The sequence below is a fragment of the Thrips palmi genome, unplaced genomic scaffold, assembly GCF_012932325.1.
Source record: "Thrips palmi isolate BJ-2018 unplaced genomic scaffold, TpBJ-2018v1 HiC_scaffold_17, whole genome shotgun sequence".
Classification (NCBI taxonomy): domain Eukaryota; kingdom Metazoa; phylum Arthropoda; class Insecta; order Thysanoptera; family Thripidae; genus Thrips; species Thrips palmi.
This window is the reverse complement of record NW_023144626.1, coordinates 12,422,167-12,449,893: the sequence shown is the minus strand read 5'-3', so window position 1 is coordinate 12,449,893 and position 27,727 is coordinate 12,422,167. Positions and strand designations below refer to the sequence as shown.

The 27,727-nt window shown below is 45.8% G+C and overlaps 2 protein-coding genes across 2 annotated transcripts in view; both read right to left on the bottom strand.

Annotated features, from left to right (window-relative positions):
- LOC117643333 overlaps positions 1-12,734 on the bottom strand; it is a 13,308-nt gene extending 574 nt beyond the window's left edge. Inside the window, exons 1-4 of the mRNA XM_034382179.1 lie at positions 12,447-12,734; positions 10,051-10,098; positions 2,066-2,326; positions 555-773 (exon numbers count right to left, since the gene is read on the bottom strand). Of these exons, the coding sequence (XP_034238070.1) occupies positions 555-773; positions 2,066-2,326; positions 10,051-10,098; positions 12,447-12,723 (805 nt within the window). The 5' untranslated portion in view covers positions 12,724-12,734. The remainder of the gene's footprint in view (positions 1-554; positions 774-2,065; positions 2,327-10,050; positions 10,099-12,446) is intronic.
- An 835-nt stretch (positions 12,735-13,569) lies between these two features.
- Positions 13,570-24,637, bottom strand: LOC117643332. Its single transcript, XM_034382177.1, has 5 exons — positions 24,594-24,637; positions 18,474-18,539; positions 17,978-18,301; positions 14,679-15,032; positions 13,570-13,673 (listed from the first exon to the last, which is right to left on the bottom strand). Exons 1-5 carry the CDS (start codon positions 24,604-24,606, stop codon positions 13,570-13,572), a joined length of 861 nt encoding a protein of 286 aa, XP_034238068.1. The 5' UTR covers positions 24,607-24,637.
- Positions 24,638-27,727: the final 3,090 nt, after the last annotated feature.

Sequence of the window (27,727 nt, the reverse complement as noted above, 5' to 3'; positions counted from 1 at the left end):
TTGTTTGCCGTGATTGTACCTCTTTCATTTCAGTGTTGTACTTTTACTTGTGTTTCGAAATTTTGCTAGCAGTTTTTTTCATGCAGCTTTTAGTAGGAATTGTTACAAAACGTTGCCTTATCGTTGCACAACATTTACAGTTTGAATGACGATGTATACTCAAAGTGCTTGGATTCGTCCAAGGGGAAATCACTGAGAATTTCAGTGTACAAATCCAATGAATTTCAGTCGAATTGCGATGAATTTCAGTCAAAAACCTTCTGAATTTTGAGAAGAATTTCAATGAATTTTTATAAATATTGATGAATTCCAATAAATTTTTACATGTTTTATGAATGTCGGTGTACAAATGGAGTTATTTCCCCTTGGATTCGTCACTGGATTCAGGCGGGGATCCGGGGATCCGGCGGGGATCCGCCTGAAAGGTAGGCAAAAAGTCGCAGATTACCCCTGTGGTTCGGCAACTTTCGCGACATCGCCCTCCCCCCCCCCAACCCGTCCCTGGATCCGCCCTTGCACTGGATTTGAGCAAAGATGGTGGCGCGCGCACTTGCCTTCGTCTGTGAGGCCATCGAAGCGTACTGTGACGGCCACCAGGGGCGCCGTGACGATCATGTGGGGCACGGCGATGACCGCCTGGACGAAGACCGTGTACACTTTGCCCGGCGTGAGCGCCCTGTTGCAAAACAGCGCAGCGTAAGTGCTGCTGTCCGTGCTGTTGCAGGCGTTGTCGCTGCCGCCGATGATGAACGTCACTTCCGTCGAGTTCGTACCTGTAGTCGGAAGAAGGCCTAGTCGATTATTGGTTACAATCGTAATCCTTCGATGAATGAAACAATCTCGATTAGGTTAAATTAGTGGTTCGGTACACTCTACAAAAAATGTCCTGTCAACGCCGTTAATTTATTACCAATGTTTGCTGTTATGCAATTCACGGCGTTTGCTGTGAACTAGTTCACGGCGTTCACTGTGATCTCGGTTACAGTGTTCACTGTGATCTGGCCACAGTAAACGCCGTGAATTGGAGCCTGATTTGCAGTACTTCGGTGCTTAGCGGCGTCAAACTCACAGTGTTTACTGGGGACCAGATCACAGTGAACACCGCTAACAAGATCACAGTGAATCCCGTGAGCAGATCACAGTAAACGCTGTGAATTGACCTACAGTGAAAACTGGTAATAAATTAACGGCATTTACAGGACATTTTTGGTAGAGTGTAATCGGTTGTTGAAAACGCACACGATTAATCGAAAGACACCGATAATTCAAAAGAAACCGATTGTTGAAAAAAGTTAATTGATCAATCGCGCGGGCCTGGTCGAAAGCATGAGTATGATATGCATGGCTGTCGGGAGCTTAACGACTCGCGGTACTAACACTGGTAAAACTAAAGCGTAGTATTAGTACTACCCTCTGTTTTCAAGCGTAATCAGTTTACGCTTGAAATCAAGCGTAATGGGTAATGGGTTCATCCGCCAAGTTTCCCTCTATCTAAATGTATGGGGGGAATTTCCAGCCTATGCTTTATGTCAAGCGTCTTATCTTGAAGCGTTATGCTTGACTCAAGCATAGAGTTACGCTTTATTTTGCCAGAGTACACAACTGTAGATAAATGCTCTCGTGCATGCATCTGTAAGTGTGTACTTGTAAGTGTTGGTCCAGCGAATGTTCCTCCCCCAAATCCAAAGGCGATACTTTTTGTGTGGCCTTCGCAGCGGAGACACCCATTCGCTGTTGTTGGAGCACTTATGAGGCTAAGGCACACCGATTTTGAGACTTCCTTTTCGCAGAATAAGGGACCATTCGCCTTTGCAAAAAACAAACCAGACAACGTATTTCGCACAGGGCCGGCCTGCGTCTCAATGAGCCAAGAGGACACCATACATGCAAACTCAACAGTGTGCTCTCCGGTACAAACGGTACCTGGTTTTCCCAGGAAGCCTGTGGTCTTGCCTGTGGTAGAGACATATATGAGTTCCTGGGAAAACCAGGAACCGTTTTCACCGTGCTGGCATGGTCCCGGAAGTCTTTGAGTGCCGGTGTAGCTAGACCAAATATAGTGTACCTTTGAATGGATTCCACCGCGCGTCTGTCGCCAGGAAGGGGCGCTCAAGGGTGGTGACGACGCCCTTGATCATGGTCCTGTCAAGGGGCAGCTCTCGGCAGGTCCTGCTCAAGTCACTCTGCCCCTCCATGACGACGATGCGGTAGAAGTCGGGCCTCTTCCACGACCACCGGAACAGGGTGCTCGAGAAGGTCACTGCCACTTGCCCGAAGCCCCCCGGAACGCAGGATGCGGAAACCCCGCTGTCAGTCGCGTTCAGGTCTGCAAGAAATTTAAATTACACATTTTCAATCCTGCGGGTTACTATTCTTAAACAGTACGTTAAAACGGGCAGGATAACATGTCATGCCCCCCCGAGGGGGCAAAAACTCGGGGATTTTCGTGTACACATGATTCGGAAAACGCAATGATTTCATGGCTGATTCGCCTTATTTCGCGACGCACCATGGTGATGTTGAGCGTGATTGTGTGTGATTGTGTTCGGAAAGAAATGATTTCGGACCGATTTTGCCTTGTTTCGGTATTCTGCCCGATTTCGGTCAATTTAGGATTTTGGTTGATTTCGGATTCTTGATTTCCTGTTTCCAATGATTCGCTTATTTCGGGGGCCGTGCACACAGATTGCGCGATTTTTGCCCCCTCGTGCCCCCCTTTGGATTTGTCATGTTTGGAAGTGAACAAGCTACTTAATTTGCCACATCCAGACACGGACCAATTCGAAAAATGAATTTTTCACGCTCGACGCCCGCAACGCTAGGTTAGGTTATTAGAGAGCAGCAACTGGTGTAGAAACGAAGAGCTGCGGGCTCAACGCTAAAATTGGAAAGCCAATCCCTTTGATTTAAAGTCTTGCGACGGTTTGGTCTGACGGGAAAGTCTAGCCAAGATTGACTTATGTCTCATCACAAAAGAATCAGATTTTGACCCCTCCTGATGAGAAAAGGCCGGAAAAGGCCGTTTTTACGTCGTGCAGTTAATCTGAGAAAAATGCGGAAAATCCTGGATAATTTTTTTGCCAAAACTTTCCTACCATCCAGCATTTAAAGTCTACTATTTAGTACTTTTTACAAAAACCGTAGCTTTTGTTTTCCCTTTTGAAGCCATGCCGAGGAAAGAAGGGCCCCAACAAAGGGCCTTCCAAAAGTTCCACAACGGACTTAAAAAAGGGGGTGCCGACTAAAAATTTTTTGCACCTTTCTGGCTCGTAAAGCCCTTTCCCAAACGGGGGTCGGAAGAGGGGCCCGGATGACTTAGCAGTTGGACATAGGAACGGAAAAAGTGGGTCAACCGACGAACAAAATATCATTTTTGATAGGTTTAAAAATGGGGGATTCCCAAAAATGTACATTTTAAAAAAAGTAGGGCTTCCGTGTCGGTTTCCTGTTAAAAAAACGACGGCAGCCCTTAAAAAAATCAACTAGAACATCGGATTTACCGTGTCTTTTTCCCCGGGGTGGATTTTCGAACGAGACGGAGAATTGTCGGATTTATGAGCGTGGTTGTCTTTTAAAGGGGGTCCCAACTTTTTTCCCTGACCATTTTCCCAGACATTTAGGCTTATTTTTTTATGGCCCTTTTTATTGCCCAATACCTGGTCAGAATTTTTTCATTTTGGGAAGGCAGATTCCGACTTGGGATATGAAGGGTTAAGAAAGTGGCACATTTATTTGCCCCAAATTCCGTTACCCAAAACGGTCCTTCGATTGTTGCATTTTTGGGGTTTTCTCCCGTACGGATTCCACGTGTTTTCGGCGTCAAGTGAAGGGTGTTTGATGGGAGAAGACCGCCTGGACATGTCTGGAACAATGAAATTACGGTAATCGTTAAGAGGGGAACACCAGTATCATTTTGGGAAGGGCTTTCCAGAACTGAAAAATTTGTTGAAAAAAAAAAAATCCAATGCCCCGAAAAACGGAAAAAGGGCAATTTTGTTCTTTCAAAATGTAGAACTGAAACGGGCCTTTGAAGTAAATATACACTGTGATTCACCCCTTATGAGAAAAATCCTAGAAAATTGTCTCATATTGCCCCGTCCTCCGGTACTGCGCTGCGCCTCCTACCGGCTGGATGTTGAATCTCTGCGAGACTTGGGGCTGGCCTTCCCTGTCTTCGCTGGTGTACGTCAGGGTCACGCGTACGTCTCGATGGGCCCGCCGTTGGACTCGCACGGGGGTAGCCCACGATGGTCAAGTCCCTCGCCAACTGGCCGTCGCAGAGCTCCGTGTGGTCGCTGTCCCGATGTCGAACGAGACCGGGCTGGGTGCTGCCAACGGACAGCAGTCAGGGCCAATTCGCTGGCATTGCGTTGTTTCACCGAGATGGTTCATGCAAACGCGGAGGGAAGGGGGCAATCCTTCCTTCCGTATACGAAGTAAATTTGAGCATACATTATACAAAATAAATTACTTTGTTATACGAAGAAATAGTTCGTAATTCACGAAGTATTTTCTTTGTAACATGTGTATGCTCAAAATACTTGGTTATAACAAACTGCTTTTCTTTGTAAGGCCTAAAAAGTTTGTAAGGTTTTCTCAGTGCGCGTGTAGTACCAAAGTATCGCATCATTCGGTGCGATGAAAACGGGTTAAGACGCATCCCTCCAATTGACGCTACACTCTAAACGTTTGGATTCTCAGCGTATGCTCTGAAAAGAGGCACGCTTACCCCTGGGTGGCGTTGTCAGAAGCTGGCCAGAGCTGCTAGGCGCGCCGCCCAGCGATTCCAACGTCAGCGTAAACGTTTCGCCGCCCGGGAGGACGTCGAGCATCCCCCCGCAGCACCTCGCCGCGGCCGGGGCGAAGAGGCGAACCTCGCCGCCGGGACGCGACCAGCAGGTCGAGTTGAACGTAAGAGCCGTCGTCGGTCTGGGGACGCAGAAAACGCTTGAACGTGGCGTTTTTGTTGGTGGCACGCCAAAATGTCGGATCGTTTCAAAGCAATTCGAGATCGTCGCACGCTTGCTGCAACCATTCGACACTACCTCATCAGCTTTCTCAAGGTATTTCAGTCGCTTTAATGGTTAAAATGCTCCACTTTTAAGAAGAATGGCACGGAAAATGTTCAGAAGAATAGTGTACAGGAAACAAATACAGTCCTAAAAATTATGCTAAAATCAAAAAACCCATCCAGGGCCTCAACTTTAAAAAAGTTGGGGGAGGGGGGGGAATTGAGGTTTCCCACCCTTTTTTTTGGTGGCGATACGAACCCTTCCTTTCGCTCCAAAAATCTGGTCTGCTTTCTGTGTTTATTTGTTCCTCCGTTTTGCCTACTGAAAATGATCCAATTTCACACCTGATTCTCCTAAAATTGAGGGGGGTTTACTGATTAACAATTTTGTTGAAAAATTAAAACATCTTTAACAGGTAATTACTTTGGGTTTAGCACTGGGCTGACCCAATTTTTCCCTCCGGGTGCCCCTTCCGCCCCTAAGCGGGACCACTTATCTAAACAAACTAAAAACAAAGGGGTTACTACTAAAAGTTTTTTTAAAATTTAGAATGATTAAAAACCCTTCCATTCAAAGAGGAAAATAGCTGAATGTGGAATTTTGCGTTTTCGTTCCCTTCCCGCCCTCCCTTGACATGGGGGAATTTTTAGGTCGTGCACGGAGGGAGGGGGTAAAAATTGTTGTAAAATAGAAGTTTTCGCCTTTGTTGCCACTGTTTTACTTCGACATTTTTTTAAAATTTAAGAAATCAAAACTTGCGAAAACTTTTGGAAATTGAAGACTGTTAATTGTCTTGGCTTTCCGGGTGACTTCTATTGCAATGTGCGTAAAATTAAATTTTCTAAAATCATGATTAGGTAATCCAATATAGATGTATTTATGAATAAATAATCCAATTTAGTGAAAGATTTTTTTGTTTGGGTTCAAGGAACGATTCTTTGAGCGGTGGGTGACTTGGTAATTGGATTTAATACAGACCTTCCTTTTTGCCAAGGAAAATTTCCTCACAAAATTTGGGTAAGTAAAGAATTCCTCACCCATAATTTTAGCTAAGATCATGCTCTTTATTCTCAGTGAAGCCTGTAACATGTGTTAGGAGTTTTTGTTTGTCCTGATCAGACGAACCGATTTCTATAAATAGATGTCAGTTTTGACCGCTTCGAAATTCCACCCAAACTACTTGAATGTATCGAACGTCAACGCGCGTGTGACAAACGTCGACGCAGATGTTACAAACGTCGACGCAAATGTGACAAAAAGTGGACGCGCGTGTAACAAACTTCGACCCAAAGTATCCTTTCAACATTTAAGCCAATTGAAACAAGAAGTAAAGAAAAAAAGTTTAAAGGATGGTGCGAAATATCAATGACTTGATATTAAATAAATGACTCGTTCTTTACACATTTTTTTGTGAATGAAGGATATCTAGTGGTTATCAAAAGTGGCCAGGTGGTTAAATAATTGTTAAGCTCGAAATGAAAGTACGTTCAAACTCTACCGCCATTACAGTAGTTCGTTTGAAATCCGCGTGGTGGCGCCACGGGTCGCCGATGTAGCGGCAGGCCGTCCAAAGGAAGGTTGAAAAACTGCAGATATTTTAAATGTTGTTTGCTAAGAGAGATAATCCTCAAATGAAAAATGTTAAACAAAGCACAGGGAGGTGGATTTTTGCTATGGCACATGCCAATTCGATATGAATCACGAAAAAACGAAGTGTTATAACCTCTCATTACTAGACACCAGCCAGTTTTAATAAACATTTTCAATCTTCATTTGCTCAAAAACTTTCATAGGGAAATGAAAATACTTCATTTACGCCTTAAAGAGGAGGCTTTGATCTTTCAAATGAGTACATTACATATTGTAAGGATGGAGGGTTCGGGGATTCGGGCAGCATGAAGGAGGGCACGGAGGTCAGCATGGAGGATGTATTGGTAGTCTAGGAGAGGCTCAGGACAGGGCAGGGACCGCGGGTAACAGTCATGGTCGTCATAGCAACAGAGGAGGCGCACGGCCGCCAACTACGGGGTGCCAACATCATTACACTACCCCCCCTTTTTGAAAAGGGCCGGGAAGTACGTCTCGATGAAGTGTAGCGTGGACTTAGCAGACTTAGCGCAGGCCAGATCCATCGGCGGGTCAGCCAGGGACTTCTGCAGACCACTCGGGCCAGTTGCAGCGTGGCAGGGAAGCGGGATGCGGGGCGTCTCGAGATGGACCAGGAATTCGGGAAGACTCCTCCAGCGGGCAGGACTCGTTCGTGAGGCAGGGGCGCGGCAGCAGGGGAGTTGTTCCTGCAAGTTCCAGAAGCTTTGACTGTGTCTCGGCGCGCACTGGCGCACTATACACGTCGACTCGCTCGGAGCGCGCGCGCACACACCACGGTTCAACGGACACCGCACGTAACGTCTCAAAACGCTCAGGGCTATCCAAGTCTACCACCACCTTTTTCGCGTTGTCCACCGCCACCGCGTCACGACGCGTCCCGACTTGCAGACACAGGCGTTGTCCGGCCGTAGCACGCGCCGACTGCGCTCCAGCACTCGAAGAAACCCAGAATCACTCAGGGCCACTCCAATCCTTCCCCTTCGCGCAAGAAGTGAGGGCGATGGTTGAAGGGCAGGGGCACAAGGTGCAGGAGCACGGTGCTCCCAGAGCTGGGCTGCGGATGGGGTCACAAGAAAACAAGGCAACATCGTAGCAGTCAACCGTCGGGGCCCAAAGCGTAGCAGTCAAGTCCGAGGTACCTCGTCAGTCACAGGGGTTAGACGTGGACAGGGGGTTAGACAAACGCAAACGCAGCGCACGCGCACAAGTACAGCGCACAACACAGGGCAGGGCAACGCAAGTCGCTAGCGCACAGGGTCAAATCACATGGGTAGGGGAGATCGAGGAGGAGTGTTCGGTGCTCCCACGATGGGCGGACACACCGCCAGCGGACGCCTCCACTTTCCTCCACGGAACACAGCACGGCGGCACTCGTCCTCGCCAAACACGCCGTCAAACCAGCGGCAGCTGGGGGCGCATACCTCAGACGTTGCGGACATCAGCGAACTGAGCGTCCGGTGCATGGGGGAGCCCACCGTCCACCCAGCACGATGACAACTACGGTGCGGGGGAATCATCCCGTCCCCGACTGCCTGTCCGACTAGGTCCAAGGGGCGCGTGCGAGCAAGTGAGTCCCGAAGGTCGCTCTCCACCGGCCTCGGGCCCGAAATCGAGTGGAGGGCGCACCTTGGCAACGCCACTGTCGATCACGGCACACCCCTTTCGCCGACACGGCCACGTCGACCTTCTCCGTCGACCATCGCTGCACGTTGCGGGGGTACTCGCCCTTCCCCGATCTACTCCAACATCGTCGTGGTCGTCATCCGGGGCTCAGGCAGCGCGGTGCAGCAGGGCGCAGCGGCAGAGCGCAGCGGCGGGGCGTGAAGGGGCGCTTCTGGGAGGCCCACGGGGGCGGGGAGGCGCGCGGGGGCGTGGCGGCGCGCGGGGTCTCCCTTGGACAGACTCGGGCAGCGTTGCCGACGATTCTCAGCCGACTCGGTGATGACCTGGCCACAGAATACTCCACACGACCGCGCCTCGTCAACATGTAGGGGCAGGGACATACCGGTCTAACTCATGAACAGGAACCGCGTCCGACGTCATCACGCTCATGCTCTTCTCGAAGAGAGGCGGCGCAGCTGCAGCGCGTGCGCCGAGGGATGTCCGGGCCCAGTGTGGCGGGTATCCTCCAAGCGCAGCGGCCGCTGAGACGCCGCAGGACTTGCTTGCCGGGGCCGGGCTACCTAACCCTACCTCGGGGAAACTCGGAGCACTTTTCCCTTAGTGTTCTAAAGGGTAGGAATATTCCCCGGGGAAATTTTGGGAATTCCGGGAACGTTCCCGGGCACAATCAAACCCCAAAAATGGGAAATTCCCGGAATTTAAAAAATGGCTAAAAACAGCTGGTTTTTTGCAGGAAAATGTAGAACACGCAAGGTATCAAGCAAAAATTATGAAACACATGAGTGTATTTCCATTTTTCTTTCAGAAGAGAACAAAACAACGTTTTGTAATCAAAAATTAGTTTTCTATCAAAAATTTCGTATTAAAAATTTAACTTTTATCAAAAGTGATGGGTTTCATATGGCAATGTTCCCCGGGCCCAAATGGGAATATTCCCGGGAATTCCCGGGAAGTCTCGGGAATATTCCCCCGAATGATTGTTCCCGGGGAAATTTTTGAACACTACTTTCCATTGAAGCCCAAACCGTTGCAGAGTCAGCGAATCCACTCATCCCACTTCTGACACCAATGTAAGGATGGAGGGTTCGGGGATTCGGGCAGCATGAAGGAGGGCACGGAGGTCAGCATGGAGGATGTATTGGTAGTCTAGGAGAGGCTCAGGACAGGGCAGGGACCGCGGGTAACAGTCATGGTCGTCATAGCAACAGAGGAGGCGCACGGCCGCCAACTACGGGGTGCCAACATCATTACAATATGGTTTTCCTTGAGTGCATAGCGAGTTGAATCATGTAGCTAAAAAAAACCGATTTTGAGCACAATACTCGTTCTCTTCACATTAACCTAAATTTTGAATGAGGGTGTAAAGAACGAGTAACAAAACTGGAACGAATTAAGCTTTAATATTTCTTGGGGACCATTCTAGAGCCATCTTGAATGAACCTGCAAAATTTTATCCGAAAAGCCGCACATAAAAGTCCTGGAAATCCCGTGTCTCAAATTTCCACATCTCGGCGAACCAACTCATTTGTACCTGACGTTGGCGAGTTATGATTTCATAAGTCATGCGAATAATCTTTGGCACAGCCTGGCTTGCTTAGTTTCGCAATTCCCATTAAATGACGATTGAAAGTCGCCACATGGGCCAATTCGATAGAGCTACTACTCCAGGGCCCGCCAGAATGACTCCAGGATTTTGTAATCTTTCGACTTTCAGACAAGACGTCGACGTCACCGAAGTTGCGAAATTGTTTTTACGATGTGTCAATTTATGCGTTACTTAGCGACGGGCCTTAAAATTATTACCTGCCAGGTGGGAGGGTTGTCTGCTGTTGAGAGGCGTCGATCCGCCAGGGGCCTAAACAGAATAATTACGGGCGATGCTTGACATTGAATCGGTACTTGTCGTGTCCCTTAGGGACTTGAAACACAGCAGCGGGTGCGCATGGAAAATACAAATCAGTTAAGAGCCAAAATTTTGGCACCACTCTGCAAACTCGAAACACAATACATGGCGGCTCACACTTCTTTGCTGCATGGCCGCCACTCAGGCACCGGCATGCCTGAAAAGAAGTGCGTGTCCGCGTGCTTGGCACACATCAGTTTATACCAACTGCATATCAACGCATCCGAGCAGGAATGCGTTTCTGTGGAGCGACCGCACGGAAAGGCCGATCTGTACACTGTTAAAAAATGGTTGTACAGAAACAATCAGATGAGTGAAAATTTAGTCGTTCCAAAACATAGAATTTCATCATGAACCAAAGCGAAACAAATGTCGTTGAGTCTAGTAAGCGACATTTTGTCGTTAAAGAACAAAATTCTTGTTATCACTCTTTACGATAAAATTTTGTGTGGAAACAACATCTTTTGCAATTATCTGCTCAATTAAAGCATATTATGAATAATCATCTATTTTGTTCTTCAAGTCTAAAAAAATTTACTATTTTTAAAATTTAAAAACCATGCACAATAAATTTAGCGAAAAAAGTACTCTATGAATATTGTCGCAGACATTACAAAATTTCTTTTGGACTTTCAATATTTGTCGTTGATGTGTTTTTTGTTGGGCATTATTACAAGTTAGTCGTTGTGAAATTATCCCTTATTTCCCAAATACGACTACTTTAACAAGCTATTCGTTCCCAAAAAATCTTGTCGCTAAAAAAGTTAGCGATAAATGTGTCGCTAAGTTACGACAAAATTTTTATCAGTGTAGGAGCCCCACAAAAAAGGCCGAACTTGTTTTTGCACTGAAAAAAAAGTCTGGTTATAAGTACCAGACCAATCCTAGTTAAACGAGTATTAGTTACGCATACGAGAATCCTAGTATCTCTTACCAGATGATCAGTTGAAGTAACCAGATCGGGTGTTGTGACATTTACCACACTGCAAGAAAAAGTGTGAATAGTACAACAAATGTACAACAAAAACTGTACAATGAAAGTACAACAGGATTGTAGAAAGTACAACGAAATTGTACAAACCACAACGGGGCCCGGGGACTGCCCACACTCGTCATGCCGGTTCCATTGTACTTTGTACAAAAATTGTTGTACTTTGAAAGTACAATAAAAACCTGATAAAAAATTTGCCAGAAATTTGTGTACTTTTGTTGTGGTTATTTCCTGCAGTGCAGGTGTCTGGTTAATAATCCTAGAAAATTTTTACTAGACTGTTCAAAATTGGCGCCATACGAAAAACTTCGAAACATTTGGTTCAATTGAAATGTTAGCGTGTAAAAAATTAATTTGCAACCGGTTTCGTTTTTTCGGAGTCTTAAACCCGGGAAGAAACACGGGGAGTATTTCCCTGAGCCAGCACGAAGAGAGTCACCAGGTGGGGATCCCCCGCCCCAAAGGCGACGTGGTGGCACAGTGGTAACGTGCTCAGTCACAATTAAGATCCCGGTTCGAATCCGGAGGAGAAAAGGAGGGGAAATTGATTTAGAGGTGATTCGTAAAGGGAAATCTCTTACATCAGGTTTCAATGCTACAAAATATTTTTTTTTTTTAAATTTTGGATTTCTTTCTTCAGTTTTGCAAGCACATGAACTAACCAGGATGTTTGGTAAAAACTACCAGAAGGGGACCCGGCGGCATTGTAAGGGTGACTATAAATCTGGTACGGTTTACCAGACTGAGGCTATGTAGACAGTTTAGTATTTTTTACCAGAATTCTAGTTGAGTTATATTCTATCAGACAGTCTGGTATTTGGTACCAGAATTCTGGTTATCGAGACTTTTTTTTTAGTGTGATATTGACGCAAGAACTGGCGTCTTTGACTGTTTGTCGATGTTGAGATTTTTGTTTTAATATGCACAGCACGCTGCCTGAACACTTTGATTGCAGGCTTTGAGTGTGATGCTGCATGACACTGTATACCTCCCTCTTTGCCCCTTAGTAAACCCTGACGCCCTGGGCCGCTTGCGCAGTTCGCACTATTTGAATTTTCTCCAATTCAATTAACAGTTGCCTCAGTCTTACCTTAGCTCATACAAATTTAATAAATAAAATCCCGTGAATTCCATTTTAAATAATAATAATAATAATAATAATAATAATAATAATAATAATAATAATAATAATAATAATAATATAATAATAATAATAATAATAATAAAATAATAATAATAATAATAATAATAATAATAATAATAATAAATGTACGGCCCCTAGGCATTAGCTGGTTTATTGAAGCCCTACCTGCTGTTTTGCACGGCTGGCACATTGGCACGCATGGCTCAGGGTTGGCAGCCGGTGCGGGCGAGACAGGAGGGTCGGACGTAGCGATGCTCTTCTGAGTCGAGGTCACCCCCACCACGGCCCCATCGATGGTCCTGAGGCGCCCCGTAGCGTTCACCGCGGTGCTGCAGACTTGGAAATCGCCGTTGCTGGGGGTAGTGGCGACGGTGGGGGCCACGGAGGGCTTCGGCTCGGAGAGGGTGCGGATCTCGCAGGTGCAGACATTTATGTGGACCATGGTCACCTGTTGTCGTGCCTACGGATCCCAGGGGGCCTCCCAAAACGGTTCCTATGGGGAGGGGGCTCAAGACGCGCTCGGGGGGCCCCTGGCATTAAAAAATGCGGGCCCTGCCCCCAAAAAAGGGGAGCCAAAAAAAATTTCCCCCCAACCCCGGGTTAAAAATTCCCCGACTGGAAAAAGGGGACGAGGAAGGGGGCCCCTGGTGGCGTTCCCTGCGGGGATCCAAAAACTTTTTATTGGAAATTTGCTTGGGTTTTTTGTTTCCTTTACTGGTTTTGAATTTAAAATTGACCCCGGGTCTTTTAAAATTTTTTGAATTGGGGGTTTAAAAAAGATTTGGTGGCTGTTTTTAAACACGGCCACTGGTAGAAAAAAACAAAAATTCGTTGAACCTTCACTCTATTGCGAAAATTTTTGAACCCCTTTGGCCGCTCTTTTCGAAACCCCAAATCGGTATTCCCTCGCCCGTCCGGGTTTGCGGGCTATCCATTACACCCGGGGACCGCTCTGAGAGCACGCCTGCAGATCCGATGACTCCAAACGCGCTCGCTGGACGCTGGGGGGCCCCAAATAAAAACCAAGCGCGTTTGCGGGATGATAAACTGCGGACAACTTGGGCTGTTCGTGAATATTTAAGATTTTGTATCGAGCTCACAAAAATTGCGGTTAAATTTGGTCAAGTGAGGCAACCCGTCTGACATTTCAGAACATACGTCTCCCGTGTCAGACCTATGGTCTGAAAATACACAACCATTTGAAATTTAAGATCAACGGTCTTCCTTTTCAGGAGAATAGTCTGAAAAGGCGATTCAGACTTCATGGTCTTGTACTTAGTCTGAATTTTCAGTCACCCCTGTCAACTTTTTGTCTGGATGGTCTGAATCTGCTTTTAAGACTGCGAAAGTCTTTAAAAACATCCGAGGATTCTTCTTTTTCATACTTCTGGTCTTAATTCAGAAATCAACCACTAGGTCTTACAAAAATTTGGGCTGATTTTAAGATTTTTTTTTAACAGTGTAGGGGGGGCGGGGCTTAGTGATCTCAAAAACGACCTCGAAAACACAGCATCTAAAACTCAGAAAATAGTCAAGTCACCCAATTCTGAGACGTGAAAGTTACTGACGTCACAAGAGCCGACTGAAGGGAGCAAACCAAATATTTTGGTCGAAAATTCTAGTAGGGTAAAGTGCCGAACATGGATCGGGGTACCAAACTGGACCATTTCTGTTTGGGGTCTATATCTAAAAACCAGTGGCCAGATTCTAAATTTTTGCTTTCCCTTTCTTAACTGCCCTTTGACTTTATGTGAAATTCTTTCAACTGCTCTCTTACTCTGCAGGTTGCGTTTTAGAAAGACACTAAAAAGGCCCCCCAAAATCGAGGAAAAATGCGTTAAAAAGGGTGATTTTTTCACCCCTGATTCTGGGCCCAAACACCGCGTCACTTCAAAATTTTTTATCGTGCACTTTAGACGGACCACTTTGATATTTTGGGACTACTGAATGCATACCTTGCTTTGTGTCCAAACGCTGGTGGGTGATCCATGATTGGACCCCCTAACCTAACCTTAGCAAAAAAGCCATATTTTCTTGTCCTCACAACTTCCAAAGTATTCGAGCTAGAGGTACCATTTTGGTAGCCATACGACCAGTGAGGTAAACATCAACATAAGATTCAAAAATAGTAGTCAACCCATACTTAATTTCGATATAAGAAGATTATTTAAAAAGTGATCCATGTTTGGTAACCTTACCCTAAATTTTATTTCATTTCACTCATATTTTGACATTTTTTCTATCGACTCATGCACGTGCACGATTGACGTGTTCTGGAACTTTATTCTTAGTCGGCGTCAAAAACGACTAAATTTCAGTCGATCTACTTTCATTTCCGGAGATGCGCACCGCTGACGGCTAGACGGCTGCCTTGCCCCTGGTCGGTGTTTTACTTACCACCTCCCGGCATCTTGGCGGGCACTGCCTGAGATTGCAGTATCGGCCAATCTATGTCCGCCGACCACCCCTGTGTCTGGAGGCTGGCCTTCACCTGGATGAGGTACTCCGTGCACGGCAAGAGGCCCGGCACCGTGGCATGGGAAGACTCGGTTCCCTCCACTGCGATGACGACGGCCTTCTTGGGTTCGAGATACCTTAGTTCCTTTAGGAACGCCCTCACGACGTATCCCCGGACGCACTGCTCGATGGGGACGCGGAGTCCCAGTGTGCCAGCCGTCAGCGGGCTCCAGGTCACGTCCACGGTCGTGGCGTTGGTTGGGTCGACGAGCACGTCCCTTACAATCGTATATGCTGTAGACAATCACTCTGCTGCATGTCACGTAACGAGGGAAGGAGCACCTGGGACTCCCAGGCTCCTGCACCTTCAGAAATTTCCGAAAAAACAAGCTGGGGGCCCCCCCTTCCGTCGAACCGAGTGCCAGCTCCGCTTCGCTGCGCCGGCAACTCGGTTCGACAGGGGGCCGGCCCAGCTTGGCCTGCCGGCGGCCTTTCCTCGGCCTTCGGCCCTCGCATCAGACCCAACTTGGCCGGTCGAAGGCCCGGGCCTTCGGCCCGCTCGCATCACACACGCCGTGAGCGGGTAAAGCAAAGTTATCGAGTACCATCGTGACTCAGGCCCCCCTTCTATTCACAATATGCAATAGTCCTTACACTTTTTACTCCAACTGTCCTTAGAATATGCCCGTTTCATTTGTCTCTTCGCCCTCATTCCGAAAAAACCCTTATTTGCTATGCTACTGCAACTCCTTGCAATAAAGGCACAGCTGGACCGCAAAACGAGTCCGTCGCACTTTTTTTCCCCTAACTCATGAAGGCGGGATCCTGGACCCCCCTTCCGACCCCTCGTTAAAGAGGTCTTGCCAAGACCTATCCAAAAATCAAGTAAAAATTTTCAGTCGGTCGACCCCCTTTTTTCAAGATCCTGATGTGACTAATAGACGAAGTCGGGGTCCTGGACCCCCTTTCCGACCCCTCGTTGAAAAGGTCTTGCTGAGACCAATCGAAATCTGCAATAAATTTTTTTAGTCGGTCGACCCCCTTTTTTGAAGATCCTGATCTGGCCAACTTGTAAAAGCGGCCGATTAGGTCGGGACCAGGGCCATTCATCTTGTCTCGTCGCCCCCCATTCCAAAAATACCCCTATGTGCCCTGCTAGCACCAATAATGGCGGAAATCCCCCTCCCGCTCATGTAAAACCCTGATGCACCTGCAGCAGCCCTTGTGCGACCCGGACGGGATTTGCACCACCGGATTATTTGTTTGGACGGTACTCCTGAAGTGCCCTCCAAATCTGGTTACTCTAGCTCAACTCCTTCCTTGTACACAGACGCCAACAACAACAACAACAACAACAACAACACACAGACACAAAGGCAAATGCATAGGCCCTCCCCCTTTTTTTGAATAGAAGGGCGGGCCAAAAGGTAGAATCATTGGGGTTTTTTGGGCTTTTTTTTCCAAAAAATTTCGAAATTTTTAACATAAATGCATACTTTACTATCAGGAAATCACGAAAATAAAAAAGGTTTGCAACCAGGCAAAGTATGAGGGAAAGGTGATCCCCTCCTTGTTCAGCTCAGTTTTCATAATAATAGGGGGGACCTACACTCTCAGACTGTTATTGACTTTTTGTCTTTTATGTTAAAGAGTATTTTACACAGCAATAAAAAGAACTATTTCCTCAATATCTATGTAAGATTTCGTTCATGATATTGACTTAAAGTCAATTTGCTATTGTCAAAGAGTCACTACGCAATTGACTTCAAAAACAGTCAATAATTGATGACTATTTAGTCTTTAAAGTGAACAAAATTGTACATGGTTACAAAGGAAATACTACATATTATTGCTGCTTAAAAAACTACGTAAGCAAAGGACAAAAAGTCGATAATGGAGAGAAAAAAGTCAATACGTCTGAGAGTGTACAGGATTATAAGTCAAATAAGCTCTGAGGAGATGACCCCTTCTTGGGCAATTTCAGTTGGTTCGTCGATGCCCTCGTTAACATAAGTCAGAAAAGACTTTCATTTTACCTCCCATCAGGACCCAAGTAATGCTCCGAAGAAAATTTGTTTAAGCCCTGAGAAAATCTCTCCGAAAAAAGATGGAAACTAGACGGAGTCTCCATGAACGTGATTATAGAGTTTTCCTCCATAAAATTTTGGAGCTAATTTTAAACAGTGTGGATAGCTGGGAATATTTTCCAGGAACCACCTGCACTGACATTCCAAGCGCGATGAGTATAGCACGTATGGTGCGATGCAGCTGAGATATCGCACCATACGTGCGATGCGATAGCCATGTCGCACGTGCGATGCATCCCGAAAGTGCCCTATGCTAATGCATGGGAATGGGGAGGTATGGGGAGGCATCGCACTTCATGTGCGATGCTTTTGCATCGCACCGATGCTTTTGCATCGCACCGATGCTTTTGCATCGCACCAATTGACGCCGTACTCATCGCGTTTGGATTCTCAGTGTGGAAATCACAGACATTACCTTTGCCGTTGCGTAAGGTTACCAAACAAACATCACTTTTTAAAAATCTCCTGTGTTTCACATCAAACAAAGCGGCGACCTAAATTTTCTTCGATGCATTTCACTTTAAGATAACTACGAAGACAACCTACTGTCGAGAATACAGTACTTCTCTTCAAGGTGGGGTACTTTGCTGTCATCATATTAGCAGGGGGGCGGCAACGGCCTAGGGAGCGCGTGAAGCCATGCTCGAGCGAGGAGCAGGGGTTATTGACTTTTCTTCGATTGTGAAATCTAGGCCGTTGTTTGCAAAATTCTTTGCACAGATCAAAAGAGCACAAAATTTGGGGCGCATTAGGCCTAGTAGACTGCCCGATACTTCAGTTCAACCGAACACAACGGCGCAAACCTTTACATCCACATGGCGCAGACGAGATTTTTTCATACATTTTAAGATTTCTCGTGTTTTTCAGTGTTTTTGCTTCACTTTAGTTTTAGGTAAGTGAGAGTTTTGGGAAGGGCAATGAGCCAGCCTAATGCACCCTTAATTTCAAGCTCTTTCCATCGGTGCAAAACGTTTTGACAAACACAGTCTGGTTTTCATAATCTCGAAGAAATGCGCAACCTCTGCACTGACGTGGCGATCATCGCTTCACGCTCTCCCGAGGCTGTTGCAACCCCCTGATATTAGCTTTTTGTTCGTCTTACGAAGAATCAGCTCCCTGGGATCTTGAGAGTGTAAGCAGTTGTGCACGCACCTTTATGATTCATGTCGAAGGTGAAGACGTCGACCTGGCCCAGCCAGGTCGAGACGGTATCATTGAGGGCCTGCACCGCGATCCTGTAGGTAGTGCACGGTTCTAGGTCTGCAAGGTATGCGTGCCCCTTATCGGCCATGATTGACGAATTTGTCAGCGAACAATTTTCACTTTCGTCGAACTCGCCATTCTTTACGTCCCAGACTTGAGTGCAGACTTGAACGAGGCGGCAATCCGCTGGTAACAAGAGTTCCACCGTCTCCTTGCTCACTTCTCCCACTGTCACCTGCCCCTGAACGCCGGAACGACGCAGAAAGCCAACCACTGTGGAGCAAGATACATCTTTGTTGACATGAAATGTGTATGGACAATTTATGTTACCAACTGGAGACAATTTCGTCAAATCTAGTGAAAAATTGTAACCAGCCAGTAAGAAATTTGTGGCATACTACATACTACAGTGAATTATTTCAGAGCTGTCAACAATAAATCTTACGTCCGAAGGTCACTTGAAGCAGTGAACATGCCAGGGAAAGGCGGACACCGAAGCGCCAATTCCATACTGAAAAATCGATCCAAAATCAGTATTATTTTGAAGTTGGTCTCACAAAGAGGTCGAATGTGAAACACAAGCACTCTACCAAAAAAGTCCCGTAATGCCGTTAATTTATTACCATTTTCACTGAGGTCAATCCACATTTTACTGTGATCTGCTCACGGGATTCACTGTGATCTTGTTCGCGGTGTTCACTGTGATCTGATACTGAGGGGTAAACACTGTGAGTTTGACGCCCGGGGAGCACCGAAGTACTGCAAATCAGGCTCCAATTCACGGCGTTTACTGAGGCCAGATCACAGTGAACACTGTAACCGAGATCACAGTGAATGCCGTGAACTAGTTCCAGCCCAAAAGCCGTGAATCGCATAACAGCAAACATTGGTAAAAAATTAACGGGGTTGACAGGACATTTTTTGTAGAGTGAGTGGAGAACCTTGTCCGCGCGAGGAGAGGCACTCGCGAAGGGCCCGCCGGGCGCCGCTACCGCTGTCGCTACTACCTCATCATCGCGCCGCGCGCTCCAGATGGCCGTGAGCGGGCTTGGTGACAGCTCTGTCAGCCTCTAGGCGGCGCGAGATTTGAAGTTCCCCCCGTAACAGCTCTTGTCTCCGCACCGTAAAAGTGGAGACCTCCGTGTTTGATCCGGGCAAAAGAATTGGGCCTCCGCCTCCGAAAGCTTGACTGTATTCGTGATGACCACACTATTTTTTCAACGAGGTCAAATTTAATCGACAGCATACGGGCCCCATAACCTCGCGAGGAAATTCTCCACTTTTGGTTTTTGAGCGCATTTCAGCGTAAAGCTTAACAAAATGGCGAAGGTGGTTAAGGAAGTGCCTATCGAAAAGTATCCCTTCATGTCGTGCTTGCATCAGGCCGAAATGCTCCTCCCTCCGTTGTTTCCAACGTGATAAGGGGCATTCCACGTCAAACCATCATGGTCCAAAACGCACTTGCTCAGATCTGGCTCCCAATTTTTTTGATTATAACCTACCACTCAAGGACCACTCATATAAATTTTTTTTTGAAAAAATATGCAGAACTTAAGGCGTGGCGATTTTTTGAAATTTCAAAAATTCTGCCTTTAGGCGCTCAAATGGGTTGAAAACAGTAAATGGCAACATAATAAAGTGAGAAACAAGGTTGGGGCCCCTAGTCTTTGCCTAAAAGGGCGTTTTTGACTAAAAAAAACCCGGGTTTTTTTTAAATTTCCCCAAAAAACGCCGTCTTACTTTCCGACCATATTGGTATCAAAGGGCCCTAGGGGGGTACTCTAACTGCCAGCAAAATATTGGGGACGGCAATCCATAAACACGAGAGATATTCTCAGAAAACTCTAAAAGTTATCTTAATGGATCGTCAAAAATTGACTATTTGACACCTATATTGCTCCCGTGCATTTAAATGTTTGTCCTAGTGTCTAGGCCTACGATTTCTCGCTGTGTAGTGCCTCAACTCTTGTAATGCCCACCTTCACCTCGGAATGGTTCCAGAGAGTTAAGACAGACACTAGGACAACATTTTAATGCACGGGAACAATATGGGTGTCAAATAGTCAATTTTTGACGATCCACTAAGATAACTTTTAGAGTTTATTGAGAATATCTCTCTTGTTTATGCATTGCCGTCCCCAATATTTTGCTGGCAGTTAAGAGTACCCCCCCTAGGGCCCTTTGCTACCAATATGGTCGAAAAGTAAGATGGCGTATTTTGAGAATTCAATAAACCGTTTAGTCAAAAACGCCCTTTTAGACAAAAACTGGGGCAGGGATCCTTAACTTACCTCTTAAGGGCATCATAACGTTATCGTAAGAGTTAAAGTTATTAACCTTAACTTCTGACATCTTTTCAAAAAGGTTAAATTATTTTTTTGTGTTTCGAATTTGTGTAGAGATACTTTTGGAAGTACTTCCAAAAGTCCGTACCCATAACCTTTAGCGAACGTTGTCTTATGTTACGTTATGAAAGCAGTGTTAGTTAAATGTTAGGTTAAGTTAAGGATCCCTGAACTGGGGGCCCCAACCTTGTTTCTCACTTTATTATGTTGCCATTTACTGTTTTCGACCCATTTGAGCGCCTAAAGGCAGAATTTTTAAAAAACTAAAATAAAAGTTTTGAATTTTTTTTTGAAATTTTAAAAAATCGCCACGGCTTTAGTTCTGCATATTTTTTCAAAAAAATTTATATGAGTGGTCCTTGAGTGGTAGGCTATGATAGAAAAAATTGGGAGCCGGATCTGAGCAGGTGCGTTTTGGACCATGATGGTTTGACGTGGAATGCCCCATAAGTTTCATACAATTTGCACGGATAAAGAGCCTATTGTGATTCTTTCAAATCGCATCTGTCGCAGCATTTAAAAATATCGCGTAAAAATGCAATCCGCCTCTTAGTTTTTGGCCTGTCTGGGCACAGAATATCACAATTTTGATGCGATAAAATGATAACTACACCAATAAAGTGATACATGCACTTTTGCAATACAATTTTTATTGCACTAATAATGCAATAACTCTTTTAAGGCGCATCGCCCCACTCTCCCGTATAGCAATAAATTTGTGCCGTGTCATTTCGTTGTCAGAATCACCTGTGACATTTAAATCCTAAAGTTGGGTCCCTTAAATTTATTTGTACATGCAAAGAAAGCTGCAACTGCATATTGTTTAACTAGCGGAAGAAGTTGGCAAAGAGCAAATAAATTTGTTCCTTGCTTGGAAACATTTTTAATTGCAGACACCCAAGTGTTCACTGTTCACTCTTAGTCAACAAATGTAACGTCATATTTGCTGGAATGTGAATTTTGTCCGATTTTGTCACGTTCGTTTGAATATGATGTCACATTCACCACGGCTTTATTTTACGTTTAAACGAACGTGACTCGAATTGCACCCTCATCCCAGGAATGTGACATGTGACAGAGTGTCACATTCCTTTGAGCACTGTGCCCTATTCGTTTGGACGTGAATTACCCGTAAATTAGCTTATTCACGTCGAAAAGAATGGGACCACTGCAAATGCAAAGGCAATACTTAAGTACATTTTTTGGCGGTACAATTGAGTATCGCCAATAAACGGCCTTACGGAAAAGTATTGCCTTCAGAACGGAGATACACGGAAGTATCGCCAAAATTTAGCGATACTTCGGAGTACTGTCAAAACCACGGCATTAAACTAAGAACTTGTCCCATTGATTTGCTCAACGTATTTTGCCAAATCGCAGCAATACTTCAAAGTATCGCCAAATTTTGGCGATACTTTTATGTTACGCCGTTTTGAAGGTGATACTCAATTGTATCGCCAAAAAAGGTACTAAAAGTATTGCCTTTGGATTTCAGTGACAATACTCAAACACTATGTGGCAAAAGGCTACGGAAAAATCTGTTATCAGCTTGTGGTAATTCTCCGTAGTCCCCTTGCCAATATTCTCCGTAGTCCCCTTGCCAATATTCTCCGTAGGACCTTACCGTATTCTTCTAAGGACCGCACAGTCTTCTCCGACTCCACAGTCTTCTAGGAGACGCAGAAGACTGTACACTGTGAATCCAAAGGCAACACTTTTGGTACAATTAAGTATCGCCAATAAACGACCTTACGAAAAAGTATTGCCTTTAAGGGGGGACCAGGGTTGTCGACGTTACTTTTTAAAGGTAACGCGTTACCGTTACCGTTACTTCGGGTTTGAGTAACGGTAACGTCGTTACTTTACCGACTTCTGAAAAAGTAACGCGTTACCATTACAGGTAACGCAAAACGCCGTTATCGTTACTTCAAATCCTTAAATTCCTTAAAAGCCACAATTTTACTGGTTAAAATTGCTGGGGTGAATTAGGATTATTTTAAAATAAAAGAAAAGACAGTAAAATTTAAATGATTAACATGTTTTAATGTAAACTTCTGCACCTACTTCTCTCAATATTGCCAATTCATGGCCGATGGGACCTCTTTTTCAAGTGATGCATCGCTCAATCTGTTTCTGAGAGCAACAAATAAGCGTCTACAGTCAGAAAAGTGCAAGTATTGAAAGATTTATTTCTGAGTGCGGACGCTAAATTGTTGCTCTCAAAAACAGATTGAGCGCCTTGTCAAATGAGCTGACCACAGCAGGGAGAGGAAGGGAGAAAAATATAGGTTTGTAGCTCTTTTTGATGCCTCGCGGTAACGGTAACGCCGTTACCGCGTTTCTCCTCTTTGGTAACGGTAACGCCGTTACCGCGTTACTCGTCTTTGGTAACGGTAACGTCGTTACTTTATATACTCATTTCTCAAAAAGTAACGCGTTACCGTTATCGTTACAGTAAAGGTAACGGTAACGCTGGTAAAGTCTTTACTCTTTAAAGTAACGTTAACAAGGTAGGTTTACGCCAGACCGCGGCTTGTCGTAACAGGCTTCGCGATGTCTCGCGGCCTGTTCCTCCAATCCGCGCTTGGCGTACCTACCTTGGCCTGCGGCGCTAGCCTGCCTTCGGCAGGTATTGGCTTGTCCATCGTCGGTTACTTCTCACTTGTTGCATGCTGGGGGGCTCCGCCCCCCAGACCCCCCTTTCATCCAGACAGGAGAGATCTACCTGCAGAAAACTCGATTTTTCGCCATTTTTACGCGTTTTTCGGCTATAAAAACTGAACCAGTTGAGCTAGGAAAGTAAAATTTTGCGTTTGCCGAGCCAAGAACATACCTAATGAGCCTGCAAAATCTCAGCCAGATCGGCCGAGCCGTTCAGGAGGAGTAGTGTACACACACAGACAGACAAACGGACAGACAAACAGACAGACAGAAAAAGTTTCCCAACCCCACTGGAGTAACTGCTTCGCTATCGCTCAGCCAACAACACTGGTTCCAACGCATGGGGCATCGACGATGCCGCATCGTGTTCGAACGATCGTGACAAAGCTCACATTTTAACGAATATGTCGTCGGATCCGTTAGGTTGTTATCTTGCACAGAAAATTCTCTGCATATCGTATAAAATATCTTCACAGTTCAAACACCTTGTTTCTTTTTGGCCCGCCCTTCTATTCAAAAAATAGGGGGAGGGCCTATGCATTTGCCTTTGTGTCTGTGTGTTGTTGTTGTTGTTGTTGTTGTTGTTGTTGTTGGCGTCTGTGTACAAGGAAGGAGTTGAGCTAGAGTAACCAGATTTGGAGGGTACTTCAGGAGTACCGTCCAAACAAATAATCCGGTGGTGCAAATCCCGTCCGGGTCGTACAAGGGCTGCTGCAGGTGCATCATGGTTTACATGAGCGGGAGGGGGATTTCCGCCATTATTGGTGCTAGCAGGGCACATAGGGGTATTTTTGGAATCGGGGCGACGAGACAAGATGAATGGACCTGGTCCCGACCCCATCGGCCGCTTTTACAAGTTGGCCAGATCAGGATCTTCAAAAAAGGGGGTCGACCGACTAAAAAAAATTATTGCAGATTTCGATTGGTCTCAGCAAGACCTTTTCAACGAGGGGTCGGAAAGGGGGTCCAGGAGCCCGACTTCGTCTATTAGTCACATCAGGATCTTGAAAAAAGGGGGTCGACCGACTGAAATTTTTTACTTAAGTTTTGGATAGGTCTTGGCAAGACCTCTTCAACGAGGGGTCGGAAGGGTGGTCCAGGAGCCCGCCTTCATGAGTTATGGGAAAAAGTGCGACGGACTCGTTTTGCGCTCCTGCTGTGCCTCTATTGCAAGGAGTTGCAGTAGCATGGCAAATATGGGTTCGGAATGAGGGCGAAGAGACAAATGAAATGGGCATATTCTAAGGGCAGTTGGAGTAAAAAGTGTAAGGACTATTGCATATTGTGAAGGGCGGGCCTTAGTCACGATGGTACATCGATAACTTTGCTTTACCCGCTCACGGTGTGTGTGATGCGAGCGGGCCGAAGGCCCGGGCCTTCGACTGGCCAAGTTGGGTCTGATGCGAGGGCCGAAGGCCCGAGAAAAGGCCGCCGGCAGGCCAAGCTGGGGCGGCGCCCTGTCGAACCGAGTTGCCGGCGCAGCGAAGCGGAGCTGGCAACTCGGTTCGACGGAAGGGCGGGCCCTAGCTTGTTTTGCAATTGGGGGACCACGCGCTTACCAGTGATGATCATGATGTCTAGGTTGCCATTGCACTGCAGTGGTTCAGTGTCTGCCTCGTACTTGTCCGCACCCCATCCCCTATCTCGCTTTGCTCGCGCCCGCGGGACTATCAGTCGATAATCATGTACGGTGCCATATGGCGGCAGTATTTTTTTGGCTGAGCGATAGCGAAGCCCTTGCCGTGTTTGGGCGCGCTGAAAAGTGACTGGTCGTGCGTCTGTCCGTCTGTGAGCCTGTTTGCACTCACCAACGATTCTCAGCAACTACAGTGGCTATAGTTTCAAGATTTCGTATTTAACGCCGCCTTAGTACCCCCAACACGAGTTTGTTTCAAATCGTTGCTTAGTATCGTTTGAAATATTCAAAACATATTTTTGAATCAGGTCATGAGCATGGTCAGGTTGGCAGCACTTACCAGTTTCTCATAGGTTAAACTATACAGTTATCGGCAGGGGTACAGTTATCGTCATCTCGGCGAATAATTGGGTCCTGGTCCTGCTCTGCAAGTACGCGTCCGTTAGTGATGCGGCCAATGCAGGTCGCTAGACACCTTTTGAGCATGCAGGACCGAGACAGCATCGCGTTCGATTGAGCATGTCAGCCAACAGAGCCATGTTTCTAGTCAAGTGCAGAATGAGGCCGCTTCGGCCGCCCGTTTTTATCTTTTCTGCTAGTAACAGGGGTTCAATCTTTACTTAAATTCGTGAAAGTGGGCCGGAAAAAAATATTCTCCTTGCCAGGTTCTTTCTCCCCACCTATTGAAGAGGGCATACTGTGCTCGGCGCACAGAAATTCCTCTTGCTTGTCCTCAATCGGGAGCTGCCGATAACTGTATCCAAGAAATCATCCGAAAGACAGTTATCGTCAGGGTGGCCTCAAACATCACTGCTGTTTTGGGCATCGTTGGGGAGTTAATATTCTGGTGCATTAAGACCATAGGAGGACCCCTACCAAATTTGAACGAAATCGGATCACTTTTTCCCAGTGATCTACACGTGTGATTTACGTGATGTCCTCTTCGGTGCTTTGAAAGGTTGTTATTTCGCAACTCATGAGTCTAAAATGTCTAAATTCTGTTGAGTCTAAAATGAAGGGCCCAAGAGGCATAACACAAGAGAGAGGGGGTTCGTGACATGCCGAGGGATGATATAGAGTGTCTGTGACGACTGTTAGAAATTGTCTGGAACAAGTCGCGAGGGCCTAAATGTCATAACTTACCCTAGAGGCCCCCGAAAAGAAAGCGATGCTCTTAAACTGACGGTAACTGTATACTTTACCCTACTTGCGGGTCCGCGGCTCTCAAATACGGGACAAGCAAATAAAACGAAATAAAGAGCAGAAGGGTTTGGAAAGGAGATCGGCCTTAGTTTTTCAACATTCTAGAATGATTAAAACCCTTTTGGAACACCAACACAGCGAAATATGGAGAATGGATTTAAAAATTATTTTCGTGTTTCGTTCCCCTCTCCTGTCAGAGGGGAATCATCTTCAGGTCAGTGCACTTTGACAGAGCATTGTAAAAATGATGTTTGTATTGTGTGCATCTTCTTATTTCACTCTATTGTCATCCTCTTTTAAAAATTTTCAAACTAGAGGAAATCAGGAAAATGCACTGCGGAAACCAAACTGATTTGGAGGCTCAACAATAAGAATTGGCATTCCCTCCAGACACAAAAGACAGGACAGAAGTGGACAAAAATGAGACAGACAACAGAAGTAAAAGGTGAAAATCGATTAACAATGCCGCCAGATCCACTTGATTATTACGTATTATATTTTCTTGGACTTCCTATTAAGAAGCTGTCAAAAGTTGGTGTTTGTAGTACATTTGCAAATTGTATTTATGTTCTTTTTTACTCCCATCAAACTCCATTTGCCTCTGATACTGCATAAAGAGACTAAAATAACAAGATTGACCTCATCGTACTTTACATTTGGTGAAATTTCATGCGTTTTAGCTAAATCGACAAGTCAAAAGTAGCGCTTTCTGGAACGATTTCCTTAAAATAAAAAACTCCATCCCATATTTTTTATATGTTATTGCCAGGGCCCTCAGGTAGATTTTCATGCATAGAAATGAATTTTGAAAGGTGGGGCAAGGTTTAATATTTCGATTTTTAGGTAAAATTACTAGAAATTCTTCAGCCTCCAGTGCAAATTGAGTGAGGTGGGGTCTATGACCGGAATTGCATTGGTCTATCATAAGACAACTCATATCAAACAAATCAGGCCTCAAAAATCCCTATCTTGAGAGAAAATTGTTTTTTCAAATTTTCATTGTACTAATTTCACTAAAATTGACCAAAAAACAAAAAGTGCCACAGCTCAGCCAAATGTTAATATTTTTCAACCAAATTTTTTTGGGGGTGGTTTTAGGTATAGACCAACGAATTAAGACTGTTTGGAGCAAGTTCTGAGGGGGTTGGGGTCAAACCCCGTTCAAGTTGACCTGGATTCGCCCAAAGTGATGTCCTTTGTTGCAAGGGATTTTATTTCTGCACTAGTTGGCCTGCACCAAATGATCTTGTTTGTTTTTATCTTGTGGTTCTGCTTGTTGCAGAGTGCTTTTGGTGACAGTGAGTTAACTCAGGAAGCCAAACGGTCAAAGCTTAGCCTGAAGTCTCAGGTGTGTAGATAATTTTTTCCTTATGATGTTGAAATTTGGGAGCTGTTCCGTCACACTGTTTGGTCTACTCTTTCTCCTTTCAGAAAGGTAAGAAGAAACCAGACGAATCAGCTTGGAGGGACTTGGAAAGCATATTTGGTAAGAAGAGCAAGCAGCCAAAGGACTCTGAGGAGCAAGATGACCAGGGACGCATTTTTGGTAGAAAACGCAAGCAGCCTAAGGACGCTGATGAGGTCCTACAGGGTGAGTTTTCTCAATGTGTCAATAATTTGCAGGCAGTTTGGGCATCCCTAGGGGACCATTTTTCACCAATGAACTAGTGGGCGCAAACGTCTAGATACGGAGATAATTGGTGTTTTGAATTTGGATTTTGCGCCTACAAGGTAGGCACCCGGTGCCACTGAGGGTGGCAGGACCTGTCGAGGGGGTGTCGCGGGACTAGCAGTACTCGCGGGAGTGCCACTTACCTCGCGGAAGTATCCGTGGAATCCCGCCACCCTCGCAAA